General features: G+C 67.5%; 4 protein-coding genes across 4 annotated transcripts; 1 reads left to right on the top strand and 3 right to left on the bottom strand.

The window, feature by feature from the left end:
• Positions 1–10: 10 nt before the first annotated feature.
• Positions 11–5,092, bottom strand: CHLRE_11g475650v5 (uncharacterized protein). The gene is made up of 7 exons (XM_043067620.1): positions 4,961–5,092; positions 4,682–4,754; positions 4,225–4,542; positions 3,087–3,990; positions 1,278–2,884; positions 910–972; positions 11–740 (listed from the first exon to the last, which is right to left on the bottom strand). The coding sequence occupies exons 2-7, from the start codon at positions 4,718–4,720 to the stop codon at positions 672–674; spliced, it is 3,000 nt and encodes a 999-aa protein (XP_042919625.1). The 5' UTR covers positions 4,721–4,754; positions 4,961–5,092; the 3' UTR covers positions 11–671.
• Positions 5,093–5,220: 128 nt separating this feature from the next.
• Positions 5,221–6,902, bottom strand: CHLRE_11g475626v5 (uncharacterized protein). The gene is made up of 2 exons (XM_043067619.1): positions 6,203–6,902; positions 5,221–5,941 (listed from the first exon to the last, which is right to left on the bottom strand). Exon 1 carries the CDS (start codon positions 6,790–6,792, stop codon positions 6,226–6,228), a length of 567 nt encoding a protein of 188 aa, XP_042919624.1. The 5' UTR covers positions 6,793–6,902; the 3' UTR covers positions 5,221–5,941; positions 6,203–6,225.
• Positions 6,903–7,060: 158 nt separating this feature from the next.
• On the bottom strand, positions 7,061–23,432 carry CHLRE_11g475600v5 (uncharacterized protein). The gene is made up of 21 exons (XM_043067618.1): positions 22,937–23,432; positions 22,715–22,787; positions 22,338–22,579; positions 21,885–22,063; positions 21,535–21,594; positions 20,801–21,302; positions 18,505–20,628; positions 18,186–18,284; positions 17,890–18,006; positions 17,298–17,666; positions 16,290–16,970; positions 15,026–15,945; positions 14,235–14,721; positions 13,690–14,101; positions 11,079–13,484; positions 10,789–10,883; positions 10,409–10,588; positions 9,148–10,155; positions 8,336–8,962; positions 7,727–8,064; positions 7,061–7,531 (listed from the first exon to the last, which is right to left on the bottom strand). Exons 1-21 carry the CDS (start codon positions 23,018–23,020, stop codon positions 7,411–7,413), a joined length of 11,124 nt encoding a protein of 3,707 aa, XP_042919623.1. The 5' UTR covers positions 23,021–23,432; the 3' UTR covers positions 7,061–7,410.
• Positions 23,433–24,262: 830 nt separating this feature from the next.
• On the top strand, positions 24,263–25,638 carry CHLRE_11g475576v5 (uncharacterized protein). The gene has a single exon (XM_043067617.1). The coding sequence runs from the start codon at positions 24,495–24,497 to the stop codon at positions 24,657–24,659; it is 165 nt and encodes a 54-aa protein (XP_042919622.1). The 5' UTR covers positions 24,263–24,494; the 3' UTR covers positions 24,660–25,638.
• Positions 25,639–25,670: the final 32 nt, after the last annotated feature.

Here is a 25,670-nt window from a genome sequence, read left to right as displayed (position 1 = left end):
GCATGCACACAGGATAGTGCGGTTTAGGGCAACCTTGCATACCGTAGGTGTGTGCCACAATGTTACCATAGTTTCATGTACAGAACCCCTCAGCATGCGGCACACATCCAACCATGCCTGCACACAACTCCGTGCACACGCAGGCATTGCGCAGGTGCAGCGTGCACGCGCATCAACCATTCAGCCCCACTCGCCGCCGCCGTCGCCCCAGCTCGCCATCACGAAATGTACCGTGCAGAAGCACCACGTGACGCCACCGTCTTGCCAAACAGTACCCTGCGTCCTGAGCAGTATACCAATCGCTCCATCAACAGCGTCACGCATGATCCGTCCGCGGCTCCGACTCCCTGGCCGCTACTACACCGCAGTGCAGCACGCCGTCATGCATCCAGGTCAGCAGTGCTGACTCAGCACACCAACCCTGACAGCTGACAGCCGCACACAATACGGTATCTTGTCCCTTCCATCCCCTCTCCCCTGCCGCCGCCGCCCAATCAAATGCCACGCGTCAGCACCACACCCATCCCGGTAGTGGCGCACAGACCAACCCGCACTCCCCCGGCAGCGGACACAGCAGTTCGCTGATTGGGCATGGCGCACAGGTAACGACTCAGCAGTCCCGGTTGTCCAGCTTGCCGCACTCCATCCCAATGGGCCCGATCCACCACTTCTCAGTACTCCCGATTTTTTAGGTGGTCCAGCGCCTTGGTCAGCCACCGCCGCGCCTCCATCTGGTCGCGCTACGAGTAGGGCAACCGGGGGCAGGAAGCGTGCGCAAGGAGCAGTAAGGAATTGTGCGTACCAGCGGGGCAAACACTGGGCGATGGCAGGGCAGTGACCATGGGTTTGAGATACTGAAGTGTCGACCCCTGGTTGCCACGACGCTCAGTCCGTCAGGCCCTGCCTTACCTCGAAGATTTGCTGCGCGTTGGTGTGCGCCACCTGCGCCAGCCGCATCGACTCCTGCGTCACCTGCAAAACCGCACAGAGCAAACCGCACCACGCCCAAGTTCAGGGGCGATGCCATGGTTGCGAAGGATCGCCCGCTGGGACGCCTGCCCAATCCCCGATCCCCAGCCGCAGCCCCTAGGACACGTTAGCCCGATGCCTAGCGCATAGCGTACTCGCCCAGCGTTGCAGGAGCCACGGGAAGGCGCCAGGACCGCCTGCCCCGCCGCCTACTGCAGTCTCCCTGCCTCCCGCACCGGTACAGCCTTGGAGTCGTGCCCCATGCGCACGGCAAGTCTTACTCCCGCGGCACCGGCTCCCCGGCTCACCTTGAACGCGCCGATCAGCTCGGACCACACCCCGGCGACCCGCTCCGTCATGTCGCCGCCGTTCACCGCGTCCTCAACTGCCGCCTGGGCCGCCGCCACGCCCTCCTGAACCCCACCTCCCGCCGCCGCCGCCGCCCCCGGCCCAGCCGTCCCCGCTGCGTTGCCTGCGGCAGGCCCTGCCGCGCCGCCAGCCGCCGCCGCCGCCGCCGCGCCCGCACCAGCCGCTGCCTCAGCAGCAGTCCGATTAACCGCCCGAAGGGGTGGCGATTGTGACCCAACCGCTCCTGCTGCTCCGCCGCTGGCGGTGGCGCCACGTCCACGACCACGGCCTCGTCCGCGGCCGCGGCCGCCGGTGCCCAACCCGTGGCCCCGCCCGGCCGCTGCACCCGGCCCCGCCGTGGTTCCAGTGCCATAGGCGGGGCTGCCCAGCCCACCAGCCGCGCCGCCGGCCCCCGCCCCGCCGGCCTCCGCCATGTCTCCCGGTGAGCCGCCCATATCACTCATGCCTGCCTGCCAGCCGCCTGCGCCTGCAGCTGCAGCTGCCGCGTGCTGCTCGTCGCCGGTGCCGGTGCTGCGGGCGGTGCGCTGGCGCTTCGGCGTCGGCGCGCCGCCGGCGCCAGCGGCCGCCTCGGCTGGTGCCGCCGCCGCGCCGCGGCCGCGGCCCCGCCCTCGACCCCGGCCCCGGCCGCGACCGGTGGCGCCCTCCGCCAGCGCCACCTGTCCAAGATCCGCGGCCGCCGCCACAGCAGCCGCGCCTCGCCCGCGGCCCCGCCCCCGGCCACGGCCGCGGCCGCGTCCACGCCCGCGGCCCCGGCCTGCGCCCGGCGAGCCTGTGTCCTCCTCCTCGCCGCCCTCCTCGCTGTCCTCCCCGTCCTCTTCATCCGCTGCTACGGCCACGCCGGCCGCGCCGCCCTGCTGCTGCTGCTCCTCCTCGTCCTGCTCCATCACGTCATTGTCATCATCGCCCTCCTCGTCCTCCTCCCCGCCGTGCTCCTCAGCCGCCGACGCCGAGCGGGTGCGCTTGCGGCTGCTGCCGGGCGCGCCGGCAGCGGCTTCCCCAGCGCCTGCGTCCGCACCCGCAGCGCCCCGGCCTCGGCCCCTTCCGCGCCCGCGTCCCCGGCCCCGACCCGTGGTAACAGCAGCGTCGGCCTCCACGAGGGCGGTTGAGCGGCCCCGCCCCCGGCCGCGCCCCCGGCCCCGGCCTCGGCCAGTGCTTTCAGCAGCGACTGGGACGATGGCGGCCGCAGAGCGCCCCCTGCCCCTGCCACGACCACGTCCACGGCCGCGGCCGCGGCCGGCCACCACGGCCTCACTGCCGCCAGCCTCCGCCCCATCCTGCTCCTGCTGCTGCTTCGCCTCGTCGTCATCCTCAATGGTGATGACACCGCTGCTGCTGCTGTCATCGTCGTCGTCATCACCGGAGGAAGCACCTGCGCCACGGCCCCGCCCCCGGCCGCGCCCCCGGCCCCGCCCACGCCCGGTGCCCGTGCCGGCTGCTGGTGCGGCTGCCGCGGCGGCGCCGCGCCCTCGGCCCCGACCCCTGCCGCGGCCGCGCCCACGACCGCGCCCGCGGCCCAGTGAGTTACCGGCGCCGTCGTCGTGTGCTCCTGTAAGGCATGCGTCGAAACCGAGCGGTCAAACACGTGTGCGCGCAGCCGGTGGATGCAAGGATTGGCGTATTCAAGCGGTGAAGCCCCGAGTCCCAAGCGCTACGCCCTCACAACCCGCTGCCTGCCCCAACACACAAACCCCATACCATGCTTCCGCTTCTTTGAGCACTGGCACCCCCCAAGTTTTGCCCCCCCCCACCTGCGTCGCCCATCTCCGCGTCCTCGTTGCCACCGCCGTCGCCCTGACCGCCGGCCTGCTGCTGCTCCTCCACGTCCATGCCGTCCCCGTCCCCGTCCTCCTCGTCGTCTGACGCCGAAGAAGATGAGCCATCATCATCATCGTCGCTGCCGCCCGCCCGGCCCCTGCCGCGGCCGCGCCCACGGCCGCGGCCCCGCCCACGTCCACGGCCCCGCCCACGGCCACGGCCGGACGCAGGCGCGTCGCCTTCACCATCGGCGCCTTCGGCGCCTTCGCTGCCGGATGCTGCAGCGAGGGCGCCGCGCCCACGGCCCCGGCCGCGGCCCCGGCCGCGGCCTCGCCCCTGACCACTGCCCGGCGGCGGCGTCTGCGCAGCGTCATCATCGTCGTCGTCGTCCTCCGCGTCCTCGTCAGCACTGCTGTCTTCTGCCTCCATTGCTGTGCCGTACTTGCTACCGCCAGAGGCCGCTCCGGCGGCGCCGGCTGGCGCGGCGGTCGCCGTCGTGACGGCGGCAGCGGGCTGCGCGCCTGCAGCAGGAGCACGCGTGCCGCCACGCGATGCCGGCGCCGCCGCTGGTGCCGCCGCGGCCGCTCCCTGCAGCAGCCGCTCCACAGCGGTGGCGGCGGCGGCGGCGGTGCCTACGCCCGCCTGCTGCGAGGGCCCAGCTGCCGAGGCAGTCCGGGCTCCGGCGCTGGGCGCCCGCCTCGGCGCGGGCGAGGCCACAGCCGCTGCGGCGGCCTGCCCGCCCTTCTGACTTTTGCCGCCTGACTCCTCACTGTCCTCCTCCTCGCTGCTCTCATCCTCCGACTCGTCCTCGTCATCGCTGTCCGAGTCGAAACTGTCGTCGTCAGAAACCTCGGTCTCGTCGCCCTGTTGTCCGCCAGGGCTGACGCCTCTCGCAGCCTGGGCAAGTAATGCAACAACAAGAAGCGCAGGCATGCAACCATGAGCGGTGGAGGCTGACTGATGTGAGGGGTAATGGAGCTTGCTAAGCGGTGTGTTCGGGGCGGTGGTGTCTGCGCGGTAGGTGTCTGCGCGGAGAATAGTGTGTGCTCGCGCCCACACAAATACCATGTGATTTGTGATTGGGTCCCTGAGAATTCCACATACAGGGCCGAGGCCAGACTGCAAACCCACCTGCTGCTCCTGCTGGCCGCGTTCGGGCTCCTCAGGTTCCTCATCCTCATCCTCGTCCTCGTCTTCGTCCTCGTCCTCCTCGACCGCCTCATCCTCATCAACCGAGTCGTCATCATCCGACTTGTCGGACGCGTCATCGTCGTCATCATCGCTGCTGGATGCGTTGGTGGTCTCGGTGCCGCCCTCAGGCGAGCTGCTATCCTTGCGGTGCGGCGGAGCCATTGTGCGCCTGGCCCCGGGCTGGGAAGCCTCCTTGGCTGAGACTGGCAAGCGCCTCACCACCGCCCCAGCCGCGCCTGCTACCTGGTGCCGTCCCAACTACGAGCGGTTGGAATGGGATGGGGTTCCAGAGGTGACAAGGGGGTCCGGGGCCCGGGGTGGGGCTGCGGGCGGGAGGCGCGCTGGCGTAGGCGCGCGCCGCAGGTGTCGGAGTGTGGGCCGGCACCGAAACCCTTACCGGCAAATCATCGCGAGGCGCGCTCTTGGTTGCGGGCATGGCTGTCAATGCAAGTAAGCACCGCAGTTGGAAGCTGCAAGAGAAAGGCATCACCACGTCAATGGGGAGACAGCTGCTAGGGAAACCCGACCGGTGAAGCGAGCTTGTAGAGCTTGAAACACCTTGCCATACGTTGGAAATCTAGACAGCTCCGCACATAGCACAAAAGGTTTCAAACTCTCGACGTGTTCCCGCCCTACAAAGTGCCCCTGTTTAACGGCTTGCGTGGCAGATTAATACCTTTTAATATGGAATAGCGGTTCCGCTCCCCGTTGCGACCGAAGTGAAGGCCTTGACGCTGTGCCCTCACGCTAAGGCCCTCATAGCGACCACTTTGTACTTATATTCCTATTCATGCGTATTTGCGCACTGGTAGGTGTCACGTGCATACTGGCTGTTTGGGGTGAGTAGCGAACCTGCGCCCGCGGCATGGGGGCACTGGTCAAACCATGGCAGGTGTGACGCGCCTGAACCGCGGTTCCCCAAAAGCCTATGTGAGTGGTCCAGCGGTGTATAGAGTCCATCGTGACAATTGCCTTGTCATCAATGTTCGCCGCTGTAACCCGGGCCTGCGCGGGCCTACCTCCACGGTGTGTAAGTCATCGGTCCCTATGTCAGGCCCCGTTTTGACATTTTGGCCAACTTCCTGACTTGCATCGCGTGCAATCAGCGAACTCGACGGGCGCACTGTGTGCAGTTCCTTTAGGGAGCACGCGATGTAAGAAGACGACACTGGTGTCCGTGGGAGATACGAATTCAACCTTGTGCCCACTTCCGTATGTCGGTATGTGTACCGCACTTCAAATGGCTTCGACCCTGCATAATGCAGTCCCGGTGCAGCAAAGCACACCGCGGCTACTCCACTGTGCGTCCTACTCCCGAAGCCCCGCGCGCTCCTACCCTCACTCCAACAACGTATAGCCCCTCGCGCCACCACACTTTCCGACCAGCAGCCCCACCCGGGTGCGGGCTTGCGCTCAACACGCAAGGCTTGGCACGACCGTAGTCATCAAGTCACCCCGCACCTCATGCGCTACTCTTCTGTGACTTGGCATCCACCTGCGCTCTCACTCCAAAGCGCCGCAAAGGCCACGCCCACCACACGTGTAAACTTGGCGCACAGTCATGCGTGCTTCCCGTGTGCTCTCTCACACACGCGGCCAGAGTGCGCCTGGTCGATGCGGATGGACGGCTCATGCGAGGCACACCGTGGCGCAATGACTGGGGGCAGGGTAGCCATGGCAGTGATGGCACGGTAAAGCGGGGGGCGTAAGGAGGTGTGCGGTGGCCGGTGGGGTCCTGGGGTGAAACCTTCAACATGTACAAGAGGAGGTCGCACATGTCAAGCGCCGTGGGCGGGAGTTGGGAGAATGTGCCGGCCGGGAGACCGTCCCAACAACCCCGTCAGAAGCACCAGTTGGCATTCCTAACAACTCCAAGGCGGGTGCATTGGGCCAGACTGCACCCATTGCAGCTTCCTACCTGGCGCCGCTCCCCTTCCAAGGTCAAGCCCGGCCCGGCCCGGCCGCCGGCGGCCCCACCGGTGCGGCCTCGCGTGAGGGCTTTTGAGGTGCAGCTGCCTTAGAGCTAGGGACAGCAGTAGCAGCAGCCGCAGCAGCCGGGGTAGCATCAACCGGAGCAGAAGCCGCCGCAGTAGTAGCAGCAGCAGCAGCAGCCAGCGGAGGGTACAGTGCGCGGAGCTGCGCCGTTTTGTTCTGCAGATCCGCCAGGGCCTGTGCCAGCGCCGCCTGCACGGCGTGCTGCTCTGCGGCTGCTGCCGTCGTCCTTGCGGCCTGGGCTGCGCATGCCTCTTTCATTTTGGCTGCAACTCCTTCCAATTGCAATGCCGACTTAGCGCCTGGGTCCAACTCCGAGTTCGCTGCAGCCGCCGCCTCCGTCTCGCCCGCCTGGCGCATCTGTTCCGTTAGCTGCTGGGCGCGCGTGAATGCCGCGGTCGCAGCAGCAGCCTCCGACTCCGCACCGGCAAAACGCTGGCGCGCCGCCTCCGCCTCCGCGTTCACCGCGGCGGCAGCAGCTGTAAAGTTATCAAAGGCCTCTTTAAATTCTTCCATGTGTGTAGCGCTGCCAGTGAAATTGCTGCTGGCGCTGGCGGCCTGTGCCGTGTTTAGGCAGAGGTAGGCGCACACGGCTGCCGGCTGCTCGAGCAAAATTGTGATGTTACGTTGCCTGGTACCTGTGCTCACAGGGTTCGGATGATCATGAAACGCGGTCGGGTTTGACCTGAGTCCGATCGTCAGAAGGCTGATGTGCTGACTGGCGACCCGCCGTGCATACTCCGCTGCCCCCTGCTGTCCCCTTGCTGGCTTGAATGCTGGCACGTGATTCTAGCAACTCACTTGGTCTTCATATACCGTAATAAGCAGCTATTTCCGTTTGTTCCGAACCGCTGCCCTCAAAACCTCTACTTGTCCAGCCATAAACCTGGCCTGCGCCCCATCCCTACCCACGGTGCCCCATCGGGCACCCAGGTGCAAAACCAGCCCCCATCACGTCTTCTTACTTGCATCAACTTGCATGCACTCAAGAGTCACTGCTCAGCTTTATTGATTCACACCGCCTTGTTGTTTCATCCTCCCCTGGTTTCATCCCTGCGGAGCCCACACAGCATCACACGTTCAACCAATACACGCGGGCCCACACGGAGACCCACACGTCCCAGATCGCCGCAACTACTTCTTGGTTGCGGGTTTCTTTTTCCGCCCCTTGGGCGTGGGCGGCGGCGGCGCCGCCACAACCTCCAGCCGTGTCTCGGTGCGCGTGACGACGCTCAACCGTACCTCCAGCGACACACTGCACGCAACACACAACACGCGGTCAGACACGGTCACATCATTACAAGTTGTGTATGGTGCGCAGCACGGCTCTGGGAGCGCCGGCCCAGCAGTCGTGATACACGGTATCTCCCTCGTGCCCTTGCATTGTACCCGGGATGTGTGCTCCAGTCGCCCTGGAAAGCCCCACCCGCCCTACTGCCCTTCCACTCACCTCCCCAACTCCAGCTCCAGGCTGCCGTCTTCCGCCTCGCCCCACTCCAGCGCCGTTCGTTCCTCGGGCCGCAGAGGCGCCGGCGTCAGCGGCAGCGGACACCACAGCGCCGCCAGCAGCTCGCCTGTGCCGGCGCCGCCGCCAGACGCCGCACCCGCAGCCGCCCCAGAGGCAGTAGCCGCGGCAGCAGCAGCGACGTGCGGCACGGGATGCGCGATGCGGCCGGGGGTGATTGCACCCCACTCGGCCAGTGCGGAGCAGAGCGGGAAAGCGTCAGCTACCCAATCAGCCGGGGCGAAGGGGATGGCGGGCGCGGGCGTCAAATCCACACGGTGGCCCTGTGCGTCAGGGGCGAGTGGAGCACGCACGGCAGGTCTCAAGATAGGAAACGTAGAGCCCCACCTGTCGGCACTGATAGCGCAGCGCTTGGCGTTTCACACCCTGCCGCCATCATGCAAGCTCTGGGCAGCAAAGCATACGCGCCCCCTCCCCAGGGAATGCATCGTGAATGTCTCATTCCCCTTGACTTGGGGTAGAACAGCCCAGTCCCGCTCCCACCATCCCATCTTCCTCCTCCCTATTCCCTCCTCCTTCTCCACGCCCTCTCACCTTTACCACTGTGTCGCCCAGGTAAAAGTGCGCCAACGTGCCGTTGGGCAGCAGGTAGTGGCCGTACAGCGCCTCACAGAAGCGGCAGCCGTCCACGTGCTCGAACAGGCACATGTGCTGCGCGCTGGGCAGCAGCAGCCGCGGGAAGCGGTACACGCGGTCCGTGCCGCCGTCGCCCGTGGCCACCAGCACCGCCACCGGCTGCGGCTTGAACAGCCGCATAGCAGGGTCCTCGCCGCCCTCGCCAGCGGCACCAGCGCCTTCGGCGGCTGCGCCGCCGCCGCTTGTGCTGGCGGCTGCGCCGCCAGTGTTCGCTGCGGCGGCTGCGCCGCCACCGCCGCCGCCATTGGCGCGGGACACGGCTCGGGAGAGCGCCGTCCTGCCGCGCGGCGTGCGGGCGCTGGCGCCCGCGCCGCTGGGGCTGCTGTTGCGGCCGCTGCCGCCTGCGGCGCCGCCGTTGGGCGATGTGGCGCCGCCCTCGTGGAAGGGGTCGTCACCGCCGATGGCATTGGCTCGCAGGATGCGGTTCTGCGCCTCCAGCTCGCGCGCCTGCTTTGCTGCCAGCAGGTCCGCCACGCTGCCGGCCAGCACCGTCACGGGCCGGGGCACCACCTCGGCAATGGGTGCCTGCGGCAGAAAGGATAGCGGCAGTTGTGGCGTAATATGTGCCAGCAAGAGGTAAGGACTATCATGTTTTGTTCGTCACAACGTGCCCCCTATTACGGCATCCCTTGCTTCACTTCTCAAGCAGGTGGTATGCATCCGCATAGCCGTTGTCGCACAGACACATTGACGCCTTATTAGCAACTCACCAGGCCCTCTCCAGGCGCCACCCATGACGCCGCCGCTGGCGTCGCCGCAAACCTGCCCTCTCCCACGCCAGCCCCAAAACCGGCGCCCTCGACAGCCCCCAGGCCACTGGGGGCGCCCAGCCCGCCAGCAGCGCCACCGGCCCCGGGGGCCTTGCCGGCCGCCGCCGTCGACGTGGTTGCAAGCACGGACTTGTGAGGCTTGGACGTCTTGAGTGTGGACAGCCGCGTGCCCGGCGGCGCCGCCAGCCCGAGGTGCGGCTTGCGGTAGCCGTCCGCGGGATTACTCAGCGCTGACGCCAGCGCTGGATCCGCAGAGCCGATGGCATCCAGCGAGGTCGTAGATACCAGGCCGGCGGCGGAGGCGGGAGGCAGACCCGACGGCGCCTGTGACGCCGTCAGCAGCGACGCCGCCACGACCGAGCCGGCGGCGCCGCCACCTCCGGCGCCGCTGCCCAGGTATGACGGCGGCACCGCCGTCAGCGCGCCGCCGCCGGCGATGACTGACGGCGGCGCGGGGATGATGCTGCCGGCAATGATGGCGGATGCAGCGACGGTCGAGCCGATGAGGGAGGCCGCGTCGCCGGCGCCATCAAAGCCGCCATCGGGCATGGCGCCCGTCGCTGCCGCGCCGCCCAGCAGTGCTGGCGGCAGCAGCGAAACGCGTAGCGCCATTACCCGCGGCTCTACTGGGCCCCCATCGTCGTACTCCTCCTCCGCCGCCTCGGCCGCCGCCGCCGCCTCTGCCTCGGCTGCGGCCGCCGCCGCCTCCACCGCCGCCAGGTCTGCGGCGCTGCCCTCCAGCTCCGTCGTGGCTGCCAGTCGCGGCGTGGGGCGCGCGGATCCCGTGCCCATGCGGAAGCTGGTGGCACCTGCACGTGCGGAGAGGGGCCCAGTGGCGATGGAGCGCTGGGAGCCCTCCGCCGCCAGCCCCAGCGCCGGCACGCGCAGGCTGAAGCGGCCGCTGGCGCCGCCCACGCCGCCCATCAACCCAAAGTCGAAGGGGTCGTCCTGCGGTGTGGACCGAGGGTTGGGGTGCGGGGTTTCGGGTGGAGGTGCGGAGACGCCAGGCGCGAACGTGGCCTGAGCCACTACCGAAGCGATTTCTGACTTCATATTACAAGATCTCCTGGACCATTCTCGTTCCGATACACGGTTCCCCCGCCCTTCCAGCCTGCAAGCCTCTGTTGATTCAGGACCACGCAGATGAGTTTGATTGGGGTCGTGCCCCACTCGCAAGCCTGCCTGCCTGCCTGCGCCTCACCTCGTCGTCCAGGCCCAGGTCGCCCACCGGCACAAACACACCCGACGGCGACATGCCCAGCCGCCGCCGCGCCTCCGCCCGCGCCTCCTCCTCCGCAGCCAGCGCCTCCGCGATCTCCTTTTGCCGCCGCGCCTCCTCCTCCTGCTTGCGCCGGTCGCTGGTCAGCGTCATCAGCCGCTCCTGTGGATGGTGGAGGGAAGGTGAAGAAGGCCGGCAGCCGGCGAGGAGATCTGTCAGTACTTAGTGCACAAGCCATTGGCTGTTTCGGCATTTCCACGGCCTTGTTTCCTTAGCGGTTACGGTATATGCGGCCGCTCCGCAGCTATGAGTAAAGGGTTTGGGCACCTGCACCCCACCGCCTCACCACCCCACCGCCTCACCGTGAGACCCGCCAGGTCTTCGGTGACGTACTCGGGCGCAGTGGCTGTGAGCAGCCGGTCAGCTAGCTCCGCGCGGCCGGTGGTGCTGCCCATGCCTACGCGTTACATGCCGTGAGTGGAGAACGTTAATCCATTTCATGATCCACATATCAATAGAACAAAGCTGCACGAAGGTAGCTTGGACTGACCGCGCTCGAGCACCATTTACACTGTAGGAGGACACGCACGCTCCTGAAAATGCATGGGATCCCGCACCCGCAAGCGCATCCGCACATACCCATGCTACGCACCTGGCACGTAGGCGGCGGCATTGCCCATCGGCTCCTGCACGTATCGCAGAATGTGCGGTGCCCAGGGGTTGGCACTCAGCGAGAAGGCGCTCAGAGCCGTCTTGCCTCCGGCGCCGACACTGCGCCGTGCTTCCCGCACGTCGCCAACAACACCGCTCCCCGAAGGCCGGCGCGGCTGGTGCGGCTGCGGTGCGTGACCGTGCGGCCGGGGCGCGTTGCGAATGCCGTGCAGGTTGGCAAACCGCGGCGACGGCGCAGGGCCGGCCCCAGCTGCTGAAGGCGGTGGCCCACGCGCGCTGGTGCCGCCGGCTGCAGCTGCATTGGCGCGCGCTGCTGGCGGCCACGCCAGAGAGGGCGCCGGCATAGACTGCCGAAGCCCTGAGCCCGGCCGACGCGGGTCCGGTGCGGCGGCGGCGGCGGCGCCGTTTGCATGCGGCGGCATTCCCGACGCCGGCCGAGCACGGCCCACAGAGGCGGACCGCGGCCGGTTGCCGCCGGCCGCGCTGGCGCCGCTGAGCGGCCGCGGCCTTGCGCTTCCCAGCCGCCGTGCGTTGTTCCGCCCGGCGGCAGGGCTGCCGCCAGCGAAAGCGGCGACGGCGCCTTCCGCGGCGGCGTCCCCCTCGCCGCCGGACTCACGCCACAAGCTGTGCGCGCCGGCGGCCAGCGAGCGCGTCAGCACGCCACGCATGAACTTGCCGGCCGCGTGTTTGGCCTCCTCCCGCGCCTCGTTGCGCTGCATGCGCGTCATGAGCTCCAGCCAGGCTCGCTCCTCCGGATCCAGTGTCAGTGTCGCCATGAGGCCGCTGTCGCCGCCCGCCGCCGCCATGGCCGCCGCCGCCACCGCCGCTGCGTCGCTGTCACCGGCAACGCTGGCCGCGCCGCCGGCGCCAGCGCCCCACGATGTCTCGGCTACGGAGCCGCCGCCACCGCCGCTGCTGCCAAGCGGCGAGGGCGGCCCCACAGCCTCAATGCCAGCCTTCACGGTCGGGTCCACCATCCACTGCAGGAAGCGCAGCCGCGCCGCGATGGCGTCTGGATCCAAGGAATCATCGCCGGTGCCCTCCACGTCAGCGCTGTCGCCCGCGCCGCCCAGCTGGCCACCAGCGGGGCCGCCAGGTGACTGCAGCACGGACATGCCGGCGGCGGGGCCGCCGCGACGCGGCGTCGCCGCGCCCCCTTGCTCGGTGTGCGTGAGCGCCGCTGACAGGGTCGCCATCATGGCATGCGCCCCGGCGGCGCTGTCGCGTACGTTGAGCTTGCTGGACGGAGATGGCGCACTGCCGAAGGCGGCGACGGGGCTCGCGACGGCAGGCAGGCCGCCGCCCAGGGCTGCTGCTGGGGAGCCAAGCGCAGCACCGAAGCCGTCAGCGCCGGCACCGCCGCCGGAAGCGGCGTCGGCGGCTGCGCGCGCCGCTGCTGCCAGCACCCCTAGCTGCTGCTTGGCGAGCTCGGCTGTGGCCGACTTGCGGCCACCGCCGCGGCCGCCAGCGCGACCGTGCGCCGACTGCGGCCGGTTGGCAGCCGCCGACTGGGGGCGCTGGCCCGCTCCCGCAGACCCGGCCTCGCCATCGCCGTTGCTGCTTGCAGCCGCGCCTCCAGCGCCGTTCCCGCTGAGCCCAGGCATAGCGGAGGCAGCGAGGCGGCGCAGTGCTGCTTCCTTTGCCTCCTTGGCTGCCTGCTCCTCCTGCAGCAGCCGCGCCAGGGCCGCGTACTTGAGCTTCAGCTCGGCCTTGTACAGCGTTGTGGCGTTTCCGGGGTGGTAGTGGATGTTGGTGAGGATGGCGCGCGCGGCGGCGGAGCGCGCCGGGTCGGCGGAGCCGTGTACCGCCGCCATGAGCGTGTAGAGGCCGTGGCGGCAGATTCGGGTCTGCGCCGGCTCGTGACCCGAAAGGTTGAGCAGGCCCCACAATGCCATGAGACCCACGTCAGCGTCGCCGCTCTGGCGGCTGGCTACCAGCAGCTCCTCATCTAGCTGGGGTGGCCCCGGCGCCGCCGCTCTCGAGGGCGAGGGCGGGCAGGGCGAGGGCGAAGAGGGCGGGCGCAGTGCCGGAGAGGCGGAGCGACGAGACGCGGGGGCGCTGCCGCCTGCGCCCGCGCCTGCGCCAGCGTAGCCGCTGCTGGTGCCTGGCCGGCTGCCGGAGCCGGGTTTTAGCTGGTCGGGCGGACCCGCGCCGCCGGGGCCGCGGGAGGCGGTGCGCGCCAGCGCGCCCGCAGGCGCGGTAGAGACGGGCCGTGAGGCCAGTGAGGGAGAGCGAGGCCGGGACTCGGGCCGAGACGATGTAGGCGGGGCTGGGGGCTGCAGCGCCGCAAGCGACGCGGCCTGGGCGGCTGGCACGGTGATGGGCAGGTCGTTGATGGCCCGGAGCGGGCAGATCAGCTCCTCCAGACCCACACTGTCGGGCGTGCCTGCAAATCGACAACGCAATTGGGATATATGGTTCGCGCTGACATGGTATCCCTCCCCATACCATAACTTCCATCCGTTGTCTCATCAGCCCTCTCCCGCGCACTCAACTCGTGCCTGCGTGCCCCCCATGCCTCCTGGAAACGATGAGAACAACCCTCCCCCTCCCACGCACCGGTGCCCCACATCCCAAGCCCTGCCACTCACCGTCCGCCTCCCGCCGCTCCCGCACCGCCGCCAGTGCCGCATTGTCGGCGCGCACCACCGCCACCAGCCGCCGCACGCCGTGCGCCGCCGTCACCGCCACCCGCCCCTCGTTGCCGCTGCCCGCCAGCCACGCCAGCCCGCGCACCGCCGCCTCCAGCAGTGACACGTCAACGCCGCGCCCGTCCACCTCGTGCGCCGCCGCAGGCGGCACCAACGGGTGCTGCTGGTGCTGCTGGTTCGTGTGGCCGCCGGAGGCGGAGGCGTGGGGCTGCGAGGGCCAGGCGGCCCCGGCTGCCAGCGCTCGCTCTATGAGTGTGACCAGGGCTGTGGCCAGGGCGTCCAGGCCCCCCAGGGGCGGCAGCAGCTCCGGCGTCTTGTTGGCCAGGGCTAGCAGGTAGCCGCAGCACAGGGCCTGAGGGCGGGCATCAAAATGGGGAAGGAGACGGGGTTGCAGTGGCCATTTCCATGTGTTTGCCAGGCCCGCGCCAACCGTACGAGCCCAACAAAACACCCACATAAACCCACACAAACGCAGCCAACCACACCTGCAACTCGCTGTCCGCCGCGCCGCTCTCGTCTCTCATGGCTGCCAGCGCCAACACCCCACTGCCGCGGTCCACCAGTGCCCCGGCCACCGCCGGGTGCGCCGAGCTCAGACTCCACACACACCGCGTTGCCAACCGCCGCAGCGCGGCAGCGCCCACCACTCCTGGCGGCAGGTTGGCCGCCGCCCCGCGGCCAGCGCTGTCTGGCCGCGGCGGCATGAAACCCGCACTTGCCCAGGAGTGGCGGCGGCCGCCGCCGCCGCCGTCGCCAAAGACACCCGGGTCGCCGCCGTTGAAGGAGACGAAGTGGGTCATGTGGCCGAGCGGGTCGGCGGCGGCGGCCGCCGCTGCCGCGGCGGAGGCCGCAGCGGCGGCGCTGGCGGCCGCGGCGGCGGCGGCATGTGCCGCCTCCACCACCAGACCCAGCGCTTCCATCACCTCGCCCGAAAGCTCCAGAGGCGTGTCTGCGTCAAAGCGCACCGTCCACCTGCATTGCGGTCGTAAAGCCAAGCAACGAGGTCACACACAGAGGTTGACACGCAAAGCCAAAGGGCACACGGCCTTCTGCCACGGCGCTTTGCCACTTTCCGTCATTCCCAAACCTGACAGCGGCTTCTTTCTGCAACTACCGAGGCCCAGCCCCTGCAACCCCTGTGCTCCGCTCGCTTAGCTTGGTTTGGTTTAATTATGAGGGGGCTGGTACTTACAACCTCCTCATAACTTCCCCCTTAGGCACCGCTGATTGCTGGCTCGGGATCCAGTTGCCGCCACCTTCCCACCGCGCCGCTCACCAGCTCATGCCGCCGCGAGCGTACACGCCCTCCGCCGACGTCATGAGGTTGACGGGGTTGATCTTATCCACCAGCCACTGACGCAGCAGTAGCCAAGACGCCATCACCAGAAAGCGCGCGCTTCGTAGGCTGCTAACAGAAGGACCGGCGTTGATGTTACCGACGCCAGCAGGGCCAGCGAGGCCAGGGCCATGTGCAAAGGCGCCGCCGCCGAGCGCCGCGCCCGCGGTGAAGGTGGGCGTGTGCGCAAAGGGAGAGGCATGGTGCCCAAGCGGCGTGGATGGGGTGGGAACGGAGCCGGCAGAGGCGCCCGTCGCCGCCGCTGCGTTGGAGGCGCCTGTGGTAAAGGGGTTCGCCCCCAAGGAGGAGAAGGAGCCGACAGCGGCAGCTGCGGCCGGTGGCATGCCGCCAAGCCCCAGGACCTCGGCTACAGACAGCCGCGGCTGTTGGCCGGTCTTGCGGATGCGCAGCAGCACGTTCCGCAGCAGCGACCCAAGCACCTCCACCCACACCTCCTTGCCCAGCACCGCCGGCGGCGGCGCCGGTGCGCCGCCTGCGCGCTTCGCCCCGCCCGCCGGCGACTGCGCGCCTGGCGCTGCTCCCGCCACACTGCCCTGCCGCTGCTTCCCGTCCGCAACGCCGCCGCTGCTTGTCCCGCCTGCGCCTGCGCCTGCCCCTCCGCCGCCGCCGCCGCTCGCGCCCCGCAGCCCCGACGGCTGCGGCGGCGGTGGCTCCAATCCCTCCACCATGCCGCGGCGGTTGGGCACGTGTCGTGCCAGGCTGTACAGCGCGGCTGCGATGTACGGCGCACAAGGCGCGTGGTGGGCGGCTGCCCGCATGAAGGTAAGGGCAGCTGCCAGCTGGTGGGGCTCCAGGGCGCACTCGGTGGAGGCCAGGTGCATCAGCGCACACGAGGTCACCTGCAGCGGGACCGGTGGGGTTGCGCGTGGGTTTCAACATGCCCAGTAAGAACTAAGAAGTTAGAAACACCAAGACGCAGGACAGATTCCGGTTGATTTCGAAAAGGGGAAGGGTGAAGATACCAGCGCATGCTAATGGGAGGGGGGCGGGGAGTCATGAGGCGGGCGCGTGTGAAGTTCGGGGTGTTGTTGCACTTCGTCAGGTTGCGGCTGCTGGTGTGATGCACAAGAAGTATGCGGCAACAGGAGATGTGATGGACACGGCAGCAGCACGCCGCGAAAGATAAAGTAGAATGCATTATTGACAATGACCGACAGTCCCCAGTTGGGCGCTATCACCCTACCTGCATAAGGATTGCGGTGGCGTTGTCCACCTGCTGCGTGCCCGCGGACATGACCCGCACCCGCGTCGGCGAGCCGCCCGCCACACCGCCACCAACCGTTGCCCCCGAGCCGGGCCCCGTGCCGGGGCCGGTGCCGCCACCGCCCGCATTGCCGCGCACCTCCGACGCCACACCCATTGAGGCGGGCGGCGGAGGCGGGGGCGGCAGCCCCGGCCCTTCGCCGCTCATTCTCCGCGACAGCGACGACGTAATGGATGGTGCTCGTGACGCGCGCGACGCCAGGCCTGTGCTCCCAGGGCCGCCGGTGCCCCCGCTGCCCGTGGCCGACAGGTGTGCAGCGCTCGGCGGCACGCCCCCCGGACCTGCGTGGTAGCTGCCGTGCTGTACGGAGCTGGCAGCCGTATATCGCGCCGCCGCCGCCGCCAGCAGCTTTTCCATCACACCACTGCCCAGGATTGCCTCGCGATAGGGGCCCTGGTAAAGTGCCGCGGCGGCGGTGGCTGCCGCCAGGGCCTCGGCGGAGGGTGTGTCGCCGCCGTTGGCAGCAGCGGCCGCGTCTGCGGCGTCGGCCGCCTCGGCGGCGGCGGAGACGGAGGTCTCGGCCTCCCAGCTGCGCTGCAGCTGCGCGGCGGCGGCGAAGGCGGCGTCCACGGCTCCCGGCTGCAGCGTGGCGGCCATGGCCTGTTCGCACGGGAGGAACGGAAGGGAAGAAAGCGGTTCAGAAGCGTTAAAGGATGCAGGGGTGAGGTGGGCAGAGAGTTTTGAGGGCGACGTGCATGAGGAGGTGGTGGTGTGATGCCGGGTTCATACCGTACTCCGTTTGTAACCCCTCCCGCTCGTTTTAGCTTGGTTTGGCTTAGTTTAGTCTGGAATTCTGCCCCCCCCGTCTCTCTGCCGGTGCTCCGTTAGTTTGGCTTGGTTTGGTAAAGTTTGGGCTGGTATTTACAATCCCCACCCCCACACACGCAAACACACAAAACTAACTACAAACACCAGCTGCACGCGCACCTGTATCACGCCAGCGGCCAGCAGGTGGCAATGACCCAACTGCGCCTCTAGCGGCGGCGGCAGCGGGTGCGGCATGGGCGGCGGCGCCTCCTCGCCCTCCTCCTCGCCACCGTCGCCCACACCGCCCGCCTCCGTCGCCTGCCGGCTCTGCGGCACCGCCGTGCCGCCGCCCACGCTCTTGGCCGTGCTGGTCCCGGGCCCGCCCACCGCGCTGCTGCCGCCGTAACCGCCGTGTGAGCCGCCCCTGAGATCGCTGCCGTACGCCAGTAACGCCAGGGTTTCCTCCACGGCGTGTACGGCGCTGTCCGCGCTGTCCTGCAGGGCGTCCTCGGCAGCAGCGATGGCGCGAAGCTGCTTGCGCATCTCGGCCTGTGGTGGTGACGGTCAAGACAGCGTCAGGCTCTCATCGTCAGCACCAGCAGCACCAGCTAATGTAATGAGGCACGAATGCGGTCGGCACCGGACGGCCGCAAGAGCCCGCCCCGCACACGTCTCAATAGAGTGCCCGGGTGGCACAGCTCCCACCGAGCCGTCCCGAAATGTACACGCCCCACGCCCCCCTGGGAATGGGCAACCCCCCTCTCCCCCGCACCTCAATCTGCCGGATCTTGTTCCTCTTCTCCTCCCGCTTGGCCTCCTCCTCCTCTTCAAAGAAGAAGCGCCCCGGCTGCTTGCGGGCCAGCTCCATCTCGTCCAGCAGCACTTGCATCTGCGGAGAGCAGGGCCAAGAAAGTGTTTGGCGATGAGAGTTTGGCTGGGCATCGGATGCTAAGCGTCCAGGGACAGGCATGGACGGAGTGGGTTGAAGGAACAGGCACACGCATCCACAATGCCCTCCCTCCTTCCTAGAGATTCCCATTAACATCCTTAGCAGCAGCACGCACACACCTCCTCCTCCGCTAGCTCCTTCTGGGTGTGCAGGCGCCGCAGCGTGGCGTGTCGGGCCAGTAGGCTCTTGAACTCGTTGCGGACCAACCGGTTGTTGCCCTGCGAAACATCATAGACGAATACGGTACATGGCACGTACGGCAATCAAATGCGTTCTTTTATGATGTATAGACCGTCTGCAGAACCATAAGGGGACCTAGCGCATGCCCTTGCTGGCTGCGGCAATAGTGCGTCTGGCCATAAGGATTTTCAATGCCATCACAGGCAGTTTGGGCAGCTGCAATCTGAGGTCGGTCGCGGCTCCTCCTAGCAGCCTTACCTGGACGATGCAAAGGCAGCCCAGCAGTGAGTGCAGCGACCCCAGTATGTGGCTGTGGCTGCCGCTACTGCTGCCCCTGGTCGTAGCGCCGCCATCGGCTGTAGCATCTCCATCCACCATGCCGCCGCCAACGGTGCGCCCCGTGCTGCTCTGTTGCGTAGCGTGCCGAGAGCCGCGTGCCGTTCCACCAGCTGCCTCGCCCCGCTGTGCTGCCTGCATCTCAATCAGCTCCGTAGACACCAGCTTGGCCGCTGCTACAGCCAGCTGCGCAATATGCTGTAGCAGCGCTGGCGTTAGCGACGTCGCATCTCCGGCATCAGCATCCGGACCAACGGCACCGCCGCCGCCAGGTGCGGCGCCGGGCGCCGGCGAGGCCGTGGGCGAGGGCCGCGCCGCTGCGGTGGCGGCGCCGCCACCACCCAGGTTCAAGCCAGGCACCGTCGAGGGCGAGCCAATGTTTCCTAGTAGGGACTCGCTGAAGCCAGAGGACGAAGACAGCCGCGGCGCGGGGGGCGGCGGTGCCGCGGCGGCAGCCGCCGCAGCGGCTGCCTCTGCCTCAGCTGCTGCCTTGGCGGCGGCAACGGCCGCGGCCTTGATCTCCGCTGCGCGCAGCTCTGCTGACACAGCTGCCCACAGCGCCGTCGACGTCATCTCAATGACATACGCCAGCTTGTGCGAGGTGAAGCAGCCGCGCAGCCCCGTTGCTACCACCGCTGCGTCCGCGTCGTCGCTCGGGACACCAGCGCCGGCTGCCAAGTAGGTATACTGGCTCCGAGTGGAGGGCATGGTGGAGAGGGCCTGAGGCGACTCGGCGTGCCGTGGCGCAATGGTGACGGTGCGAGCCAGCGGAGGCGGCGCCGCCGCAGCGCCGGCCCGCGTGGAGGCGGCGCCGACGGGCGAGTATGCCCTGGCGGCGCCGTTGACGCCGGTGGCGATGCTGGTGGCGCCGCTATCCATGCGGCTGACGGCGTAGCGCACGCTGCGGCCACCGACCGTGGCGAAGGTGGTGGCCCGGGAGGGCTGCGCCGTCAGCGGCTCCGGCACCTCCGGTGGCGGCGGCGCAGGCGGACCGCCGGGCATGACGCCGCCCACCTCCCTCGCACCGCTCGAGTACCGCACCAGCATTCCTTCCAGCACCGGCGGCAGCGTCGCCACCAGCGCCGCCGCCACCGCGCCCGCATTCTCAATCACCGGGTCGCGCTTGGGCGGCGCCGGAGTTGCTGCCGCAGCCGCCGGCGCCAGGCTGCGCCGCGGCGCTGCGCCCGGCCCCAGCGATGGCGTCTTGGCCGCCTCTGGCGGCGGCGGTGGTGGCGGCGGTGGCGCCGCCGTTGCAACCATGTCAACGCCCGAGGTATGGTCATGACCCACATCGCGGCCGTAGGCGGCGAGCGCGCTGACGGCGGCCACGACGACGCCGTCGTTGGGCGACAGCAGCAGCGGCTGCAGCGCCGCCAGGCCGCCGGCGGCGGCGAAGGTACGCCGCACGCCGCGCTCGCGCCCCAGCATGGAATACAAAGCCTCAGCCGCCATCACCTGCTGTATGCGCGGGTCCTCTTCCGTCGGCACCGGGTCTCGAAGCGGGTACGGGTCCGGCGTCGGCGGCTCTGCCTCCGACTCAGGCTCCTCCTCCTCCTGCTCCTGCTCCTCCTCCCCTTCCTGGTCGTTCTTGCCCGCCCTCTCGGCTTCGTCGTCGTCGCCGGGGCCGGGCGGCGGTGTGGGAGACTTGCCTGCCGGCGGCGGCGTGGGTGTGCGCGAGCGGTTGCGGTTCGCCATGAGCGCCGCGAGCTCAGGGTCCTCCGCCGCCATCGCCTCCGCCTCCCGAGCCAGCTCCGCCTCCAGCTCCGCCGCAGCCGCCGCCTCCGCTGCCTCGCGCTCCGCGCGCTCGCGCGCCTCCTCCGCCGCGCGGCGGCGGCGCTCCGCGCGCTGCTCGCGGCGGCACCGGCGCCGCTCCGCGGCAGCGCCGTCGGCGGCGGCGCGGCGCGTCTGGCGGCGCAGCCAGGCCGCGACGTCCAGGTCGTGCTGGACCTCCGCCAGACATGGGAAGTCAGTGGAAGCTGCGGTGATGAGGAAAGTCAGCTGGGGGTCGGCCTCCAAGAACGCGGCACGTGCCTTGGAATCCACAGCCTGTACGGTGCGGACAGTGTGGGGATGAGGTGCGGGGCGGGCTTGAGAAAAGTGCAAGGCAGCACCACGTGCAACAACCCGCCCGCATCAGTCCGGCCGCATCCGCAGCTGTCAACACAGCAATTTTGAATCCGACATCCCACAACGGGCATCCTGTCGGCCGAGGACCCACCAGCACGCCCAGCGCCCCCAGGCAGTTGTAAGCCAAGCGGTTGGCAGTTGACAACGACACCTCGCCCGCCGGCGGCGCGTAGCAGTCCGACAGCGAAATCGAGGTGACGTCCGGCAGCGGCTGCCGCAAGGCGGCATCCGCCGCCGCGTCCGCCGCTGCGACGGCAGCATCCAGGTCCGGCCCATCCGACCGCTTGCCCGCCTCTTCCTCCTCCGCTTTCGCGGCCGCGGCCGCTGCCGTATCCAGCTCCTCCTGCGCCGCTGCCGCCTCCCGCTGCTGTGCTGCGACAGCAGCGTCAGCAGCGGCGCCGCCACGCGCAAGCGCCACTGTGCGCCAGGCCTGGGCTTTCGCCAGCGCCGCCACCAGCTCCTTCACAACCCCCGAGCTGACTAGCGTGGCACGCGGCCCGCCGTACAGGGCGAGTGCCCACGTGGCGGCCGACGCCGCCTCCAGCACGCCCGCAAGAAGCGCCGGCTTGCCAGCCGGCGCGTGCTTTTCCCACCTGGATGACGTACCGAGGCAGCAGCAGCAGCAGCCGCACGGATGTCAACATCGGGTCATAAGCACGGCGGCTGCACCTTGTCTCCCCCTATGCCACTTGTGGCTGTGCTACAGCAGGGTGCGCCGAGGCGTTTGCCATGTCCTACTCTGGGCCCTCGTCACCCCACCCCTCCCATTTGTCCGATTCCCCGACCGCCAGCCTCCACACCCCCGCCGCCTCCTGCCTGCCCCACCTGAGTGCCGCCATCAGCCCCTGGTCCAGCAGCTCAGTGGGCAGCCGTGAGCCGTACCACCTGCAGGAGCAGCCGCCGAGGCAGCAGCAGCATGGCGCCAGCAGCAGCATGCGTTGATGCACGTAAGACAACCATGCACATGAGACGATGTCCAACACGCCCCACCGCCTCCAGCCTCACGCCGCCCCGCATTGACTGAGCACTCCGCCCTTCTCACTACCACCACGGCTCGTCCTTTTGTCTGTCGTTCCCGCTCACGTGCTTCCTTCGTGCCCCGGCTGTTACAGGCCCAGCCAACTCCTCTCCAGCCCCTCTCCAACCCCAGTCCCTCCCCTCCCCACCACCCGCACCTGTCTGTGGCCAGCTCCCGCAGCCCCGCCAGCCCCTCCGCCAGCAGCCGGGCCGCGGCAGGGGGTGGCACGTGCGCTGGGTCCGGCGCCACCCGCAGCTTGGCCAACAGGCGGCGGCAGCAGGCAGCTAGCAGCGGCGGGCCGGGCCGCGGATGCGAGGCCCACCAGCGTGCCAAGTCCTGCGCGGGGGTTGCGTGCGTGTGAGGTGCATGGACCTGCGTGTGTGGGGATCCGCGCATCGGGCGTCTTCGCACTGTGCTGCATGCGCAAACTGACATGGCGGAGTCCCTGCCTCTGCCACTGCATCGAATGCACTGAGCATGCCCTCCTTCCTCCAAGCTGTGCTTCCCGGTTCCCACGCACCCTCCATCCTCGTATCCCCCTGGCCCTCTGCTCTTCCCCATTGCGCCACCCAGCCGCCTTCCACCCGCCCCCGCCGCCTGCAGCCCGCACCTGCGAGCTGTTGATGGGCGTCTTGGCGACCTGCCCCAGCATCACCGCGTACACGTCAGCGCCGCCCCGCAGGTCGTCCGGTCCCACGCTGGTCACGGGCGCACAGTCCTCCGCGGGGTGGCTGAACAGCGCTGCGCTCCTGCTCTGCCACTCCTGCGCCACCTCGATGTGGCCACCCCCATCCGGCCCCAGGCGCGGTGTGCGCGTCTCCTTGAGCAGCGTCCATCGCTCGCTTTCGCCACCTGTGCGGCAGAATTACGCATGTGTTTCATAGACATGAGGACGTAGAAGGGGTGGTGGGGAAGGCGGTGGCAAGACCGTAACACAGCGTTTGGCAGGGTGAGGGGGCGGGTGGGGCCGTGTGGGCTCTCACTCACCCAGGATTGTGTCGGACACGGTGTCGTGCAGGGGCTTGAAGTCGCAGCCAATCGGTACCTCGATCTCACACGTCTACAGGGTGTGAAATTGTGGGCGCGAGACTCGAATGAGCGGGGAGGGAGGTCCCGAGGACGGCAGCCCCACGCTGCAAGGTAGGGTAGGGCTACTGGGCGCGGGCCGCGGGCCTCAAGTGTCCCTGGACTTGAGTGCCTAGCGCTTACCCGAGAAGGCTCGTAGTCCTCCTTGACAAACAGCTTGACGCGCATTTGCCGGTCCAGGCCGCGCTCGCCAAAGTCGCTCGCCATTCCCCGACAATGGGCCTTGCTAATCTAATAAGTAGATATGCATATGAGTTAGCTTATGAATATGCCGAAAGGGCAACGGAGCCGCAAGACGCGGGGCCACATTCTTGGTCGACCCCGGTCAAACGCGTCTTATGCTAGATATCATGCATTCAATTGATGATGCTAGCAGCAAGCATATCATTTTAGGGTCAAGGAAGCCAAGGTAAATGAGGCTTTTGCTTGCTCGAGTTCTTAGACGACCGACAGCTCCAACAGCAGTAGCCAAGGCACAAGATACTCGAGTCAGGTTGGTGTCAAAGCTAAAGAAAACCAAACGGCTTGTCCGCCGAAAACCAACGCATGACGGAGCGTGCGCCCATGCCAACCGCTGTCTGTGCTCCTTGATTGCCTGCGCACGCCTTCCGGGGACATCGTCTAAAGGGGCACTGCGCGCTTCCATCGTGTGTTGCATTGCAATGGTGCGTTCCCCATGTCGGCGCCGCTTCACCTGCTGCTGTCGGTCCCTGCAATGCGGACGGGGGAGGGGGCCTGGTGCACGGGTCTGCCCCGTTACTGCCAACCGCGCCTATGGACGACCTAGGGAGGAGAGGATTTGCCCATTATGTGTTGCAAATGAAGTCGAAGATGAGAATCATGTGCTCATGCGGTGTACGGCCTATGACCAGTTGCGTTTGGGTAGCGAGATCGATTTTCAGGCCGTTATGCAGAACACGGACCCAGCCAGGTTAGCCGCGTTACTAGATTCCATTTGGGAGCACAGCAGCAGAAGCACCCCCATTCGGGGACCAAACTAGCTGCATATATAAGTGTTGCAGGCGTTATAAGGGCCCCCCGGCCCGGGCCTCGGTTTCTACAAGGACAGGAATGCATGTCGTGCTCACCACCTTGTAACCACACACAACAGGGTCTAGAGTATCGGATTGCTGACAGGCACATACTTCGGGAACGGGACCGTTTGTTGGTCCCTGCTGAATGCCAGAGCCCTTCGGCTTCCTCTGGGGCATGCAAATGCTAAGCGCTAGCCTGCGGTAGCCTACGGTAGCCTGATGCCGTACCTGCTTGGGCCCTGCTGCACAGGCAGGCACAGGTCAGCAGTGACGCAGAAGAACACGGCGATAATACAGCAAGCGGCTTGGAAGCAGGAAGGGTGCAAGGTGCTAAGAGTATGGTAGATCCCTTCCATTCATCAATTGCCTGTGCCTTGCCTTTCGGTCTTAGCTACTCTGTAGTCTGTACCGGGTTCTATATCAATTCGCAACTTGCGCTACTGACTGCCTACTCTCGTGCCGCCTGCAAGCCCACTCCGCCTTCCGCTCTGGTCTACGTACGCATTAGTTCCGCAACACTCGTCAATTCTAGTCCTGATCGCGTTTTTTGACCCCTCCACCCGCATTCCTCCCAGTGTTCACCCTGAGCGATGGTCCTATGCTATACTTCGAAGGCCACAGTCGGTGCTAGAGGATAGACTGCCAGAATGCCAGTGGCTGCATGCCGATGTGTGAACCTTTCCCAGGAAGCGCACTGCCCGCTGTTGCAGTGTCTTCCAGGGCTGCGCACCGTCATGGCGACACCTATTGCTCAGCTGCACCCATCTATCTGCTGTGGTGGCTTGAGGGTGTGTGAAGCCGTGAAGAAGTGATGCTGGCCAGACAGGACGATACGGTACACGCTCTCATGGAGGGGTTACACTGGAGGTGACATGTAAGGTGATATGTACTCTTTTGTGTAGACCAGACCGCATTTCCAAGGCCCCACCGCTCCATTCACAGTGCGTGTCCGTGTCTCTGCACTCATTCATGATACAGCATGGCGCAACGCTGTGACCTCACAGGCAGTCTTGACTGGGCAACAGTCACACGTGGCATGCGTGGCGGTCGGGCAGGCTCGGGGCAAGCACGAAGGCCGCGAACAGGGCCGATAAGACGGACAAGGGTGGCCCTTTACTGGCGGTGTGTGGATGAATATGAAAGTGCTGCGAGATTTTGCGGACTGCAGTGCGTTCACGCGCGCCTGCGTTTAGGGCACCAGTAAGTAACGGAAGGCCGGAACGGACGTGCACACCTATGCGGGAAGATGAAACGGCATGGCAAGTACCGTATGAAGTATCAGAATATCCCCAGCCTCGGTCCTCCCCCGCCCCAACACGGAGGTCCGTACGCCATGTACCTCTCATGCAGGTAGCTCGAATCGTCCCAATCTTCCATCCGGGCTGCACGTGCAGCCCACATGAGTGCAGCTCCCGCCCCCCGCCAACAGATGTCGCACCTGTTACCTTGATTTATGGCGTTCCCACCAGGCCACAATGGATCGCGCCCATAGAGGATGAGCAGACTATTTCATGGCCTGGCAGCGGCAGTGTGGGCCCGGATCTGTGTTGGAGCCCGGTACGCATTCGCCTAAAGCGCGCTCCAGCCCCAGCCCACCGACTGGTAGGCGTGCTGGTAGGTCGGCGCGGGCGCGGGACATACTTCCATTCACAATCGTCGTCTGGGCTGGTCGTAACTAGTTCCTCGGGACACAGCTTTATAATCTGACTTGCCTACCCTGAAGCCGTGTCACGTCGCCCTGACCAGGGGAGGTAGGAAGGAACGCAGGGGGACGTAGGAGTTCCTACACGGGGGTTGATAAGACACGGGGATTGATAAGAAAT

The sequence above is a fragment of the Chlamydomonas reinhardtii genome, chromosome 11 (genome assembly GCF_000002595.2).
Source record: "Chlamydomonas reinhardtii strain CC-503 cw92 mt+ chromosome 11, whole genome shotgun sequence".
Lineage (NCBI taxonomy): Eukaryota > Viridiplantae > Chlorophyta > Chlorophyceae > Chlamydomonadales > Chlamydomonadaceae > Chlamydomonas > Chlamydomonas reinhardtii.
Note: the sequence above shows the minus strand (reverse complement) of the source record. Positions and strands in the feature narration are given on the sequence as shown.

Bases quoted from the DNA above. Each gene is read 5' to 3' on its own strand.
- CHLRE_11g475650v5 (XM_043067620.1), bottom strand. From the start codon at position 4,720: ATGCCCGCAACCAAGAGCGCGCCTCGCGATGATTTGCCG. The intron at 973-1,277 runs GTGAGCCGGGGA...GCGGTTTTGCAG, and splicing joins AGCTGATCGGCGCGTTCAAG to GTGACGCAGGAGTCGATGCG. The intron at 741-909 runs GTAAGGCAGGGC...CCCTACTCGTAG, and splicing joins ACGCGCAGCAAATCTTCGAG to CGCGACCAGATGGAGGCGCG.
- CHLRE_11g475626v5 (XM_043067619.1), bottom strand. From the start codon at position 6,792: ATGGAAGAATTTAAAGAGGCCTTTGATAACTTTACAGCTGCTGCCGCC.
- CHLRE_11g475600v5 (XM_043067618.1), bottom strand. From the start codon at position 23,020: ATGGCGAGCGACTTTGGCGAGCGCGGCCTGGACCGGCAAATGCGCGTC. The intron at 22,580-22,714 runs GTGAGTGAGAGC...TCTGCCGCACAG, and splicing joins CGTGTCCGACACAATCCTGG to GTGGCGAAAGCGAGCGATGG. The intron at 22,064-22,337 runs GTGCGGGCTGCA...ACCCCCGCGCAG, and splicing joins CGCCCATCAACAGCTCGCAG to GACTTGGCACGCTGGTGGGC.
- CHLRE_11g475576v5 (XM_043067617.1), top strand. From the start codon at position 24,495: ATGCCAGTGGCTGCATGCCGATGTGTGAACCTTTCCCAGGAAGCGCAC.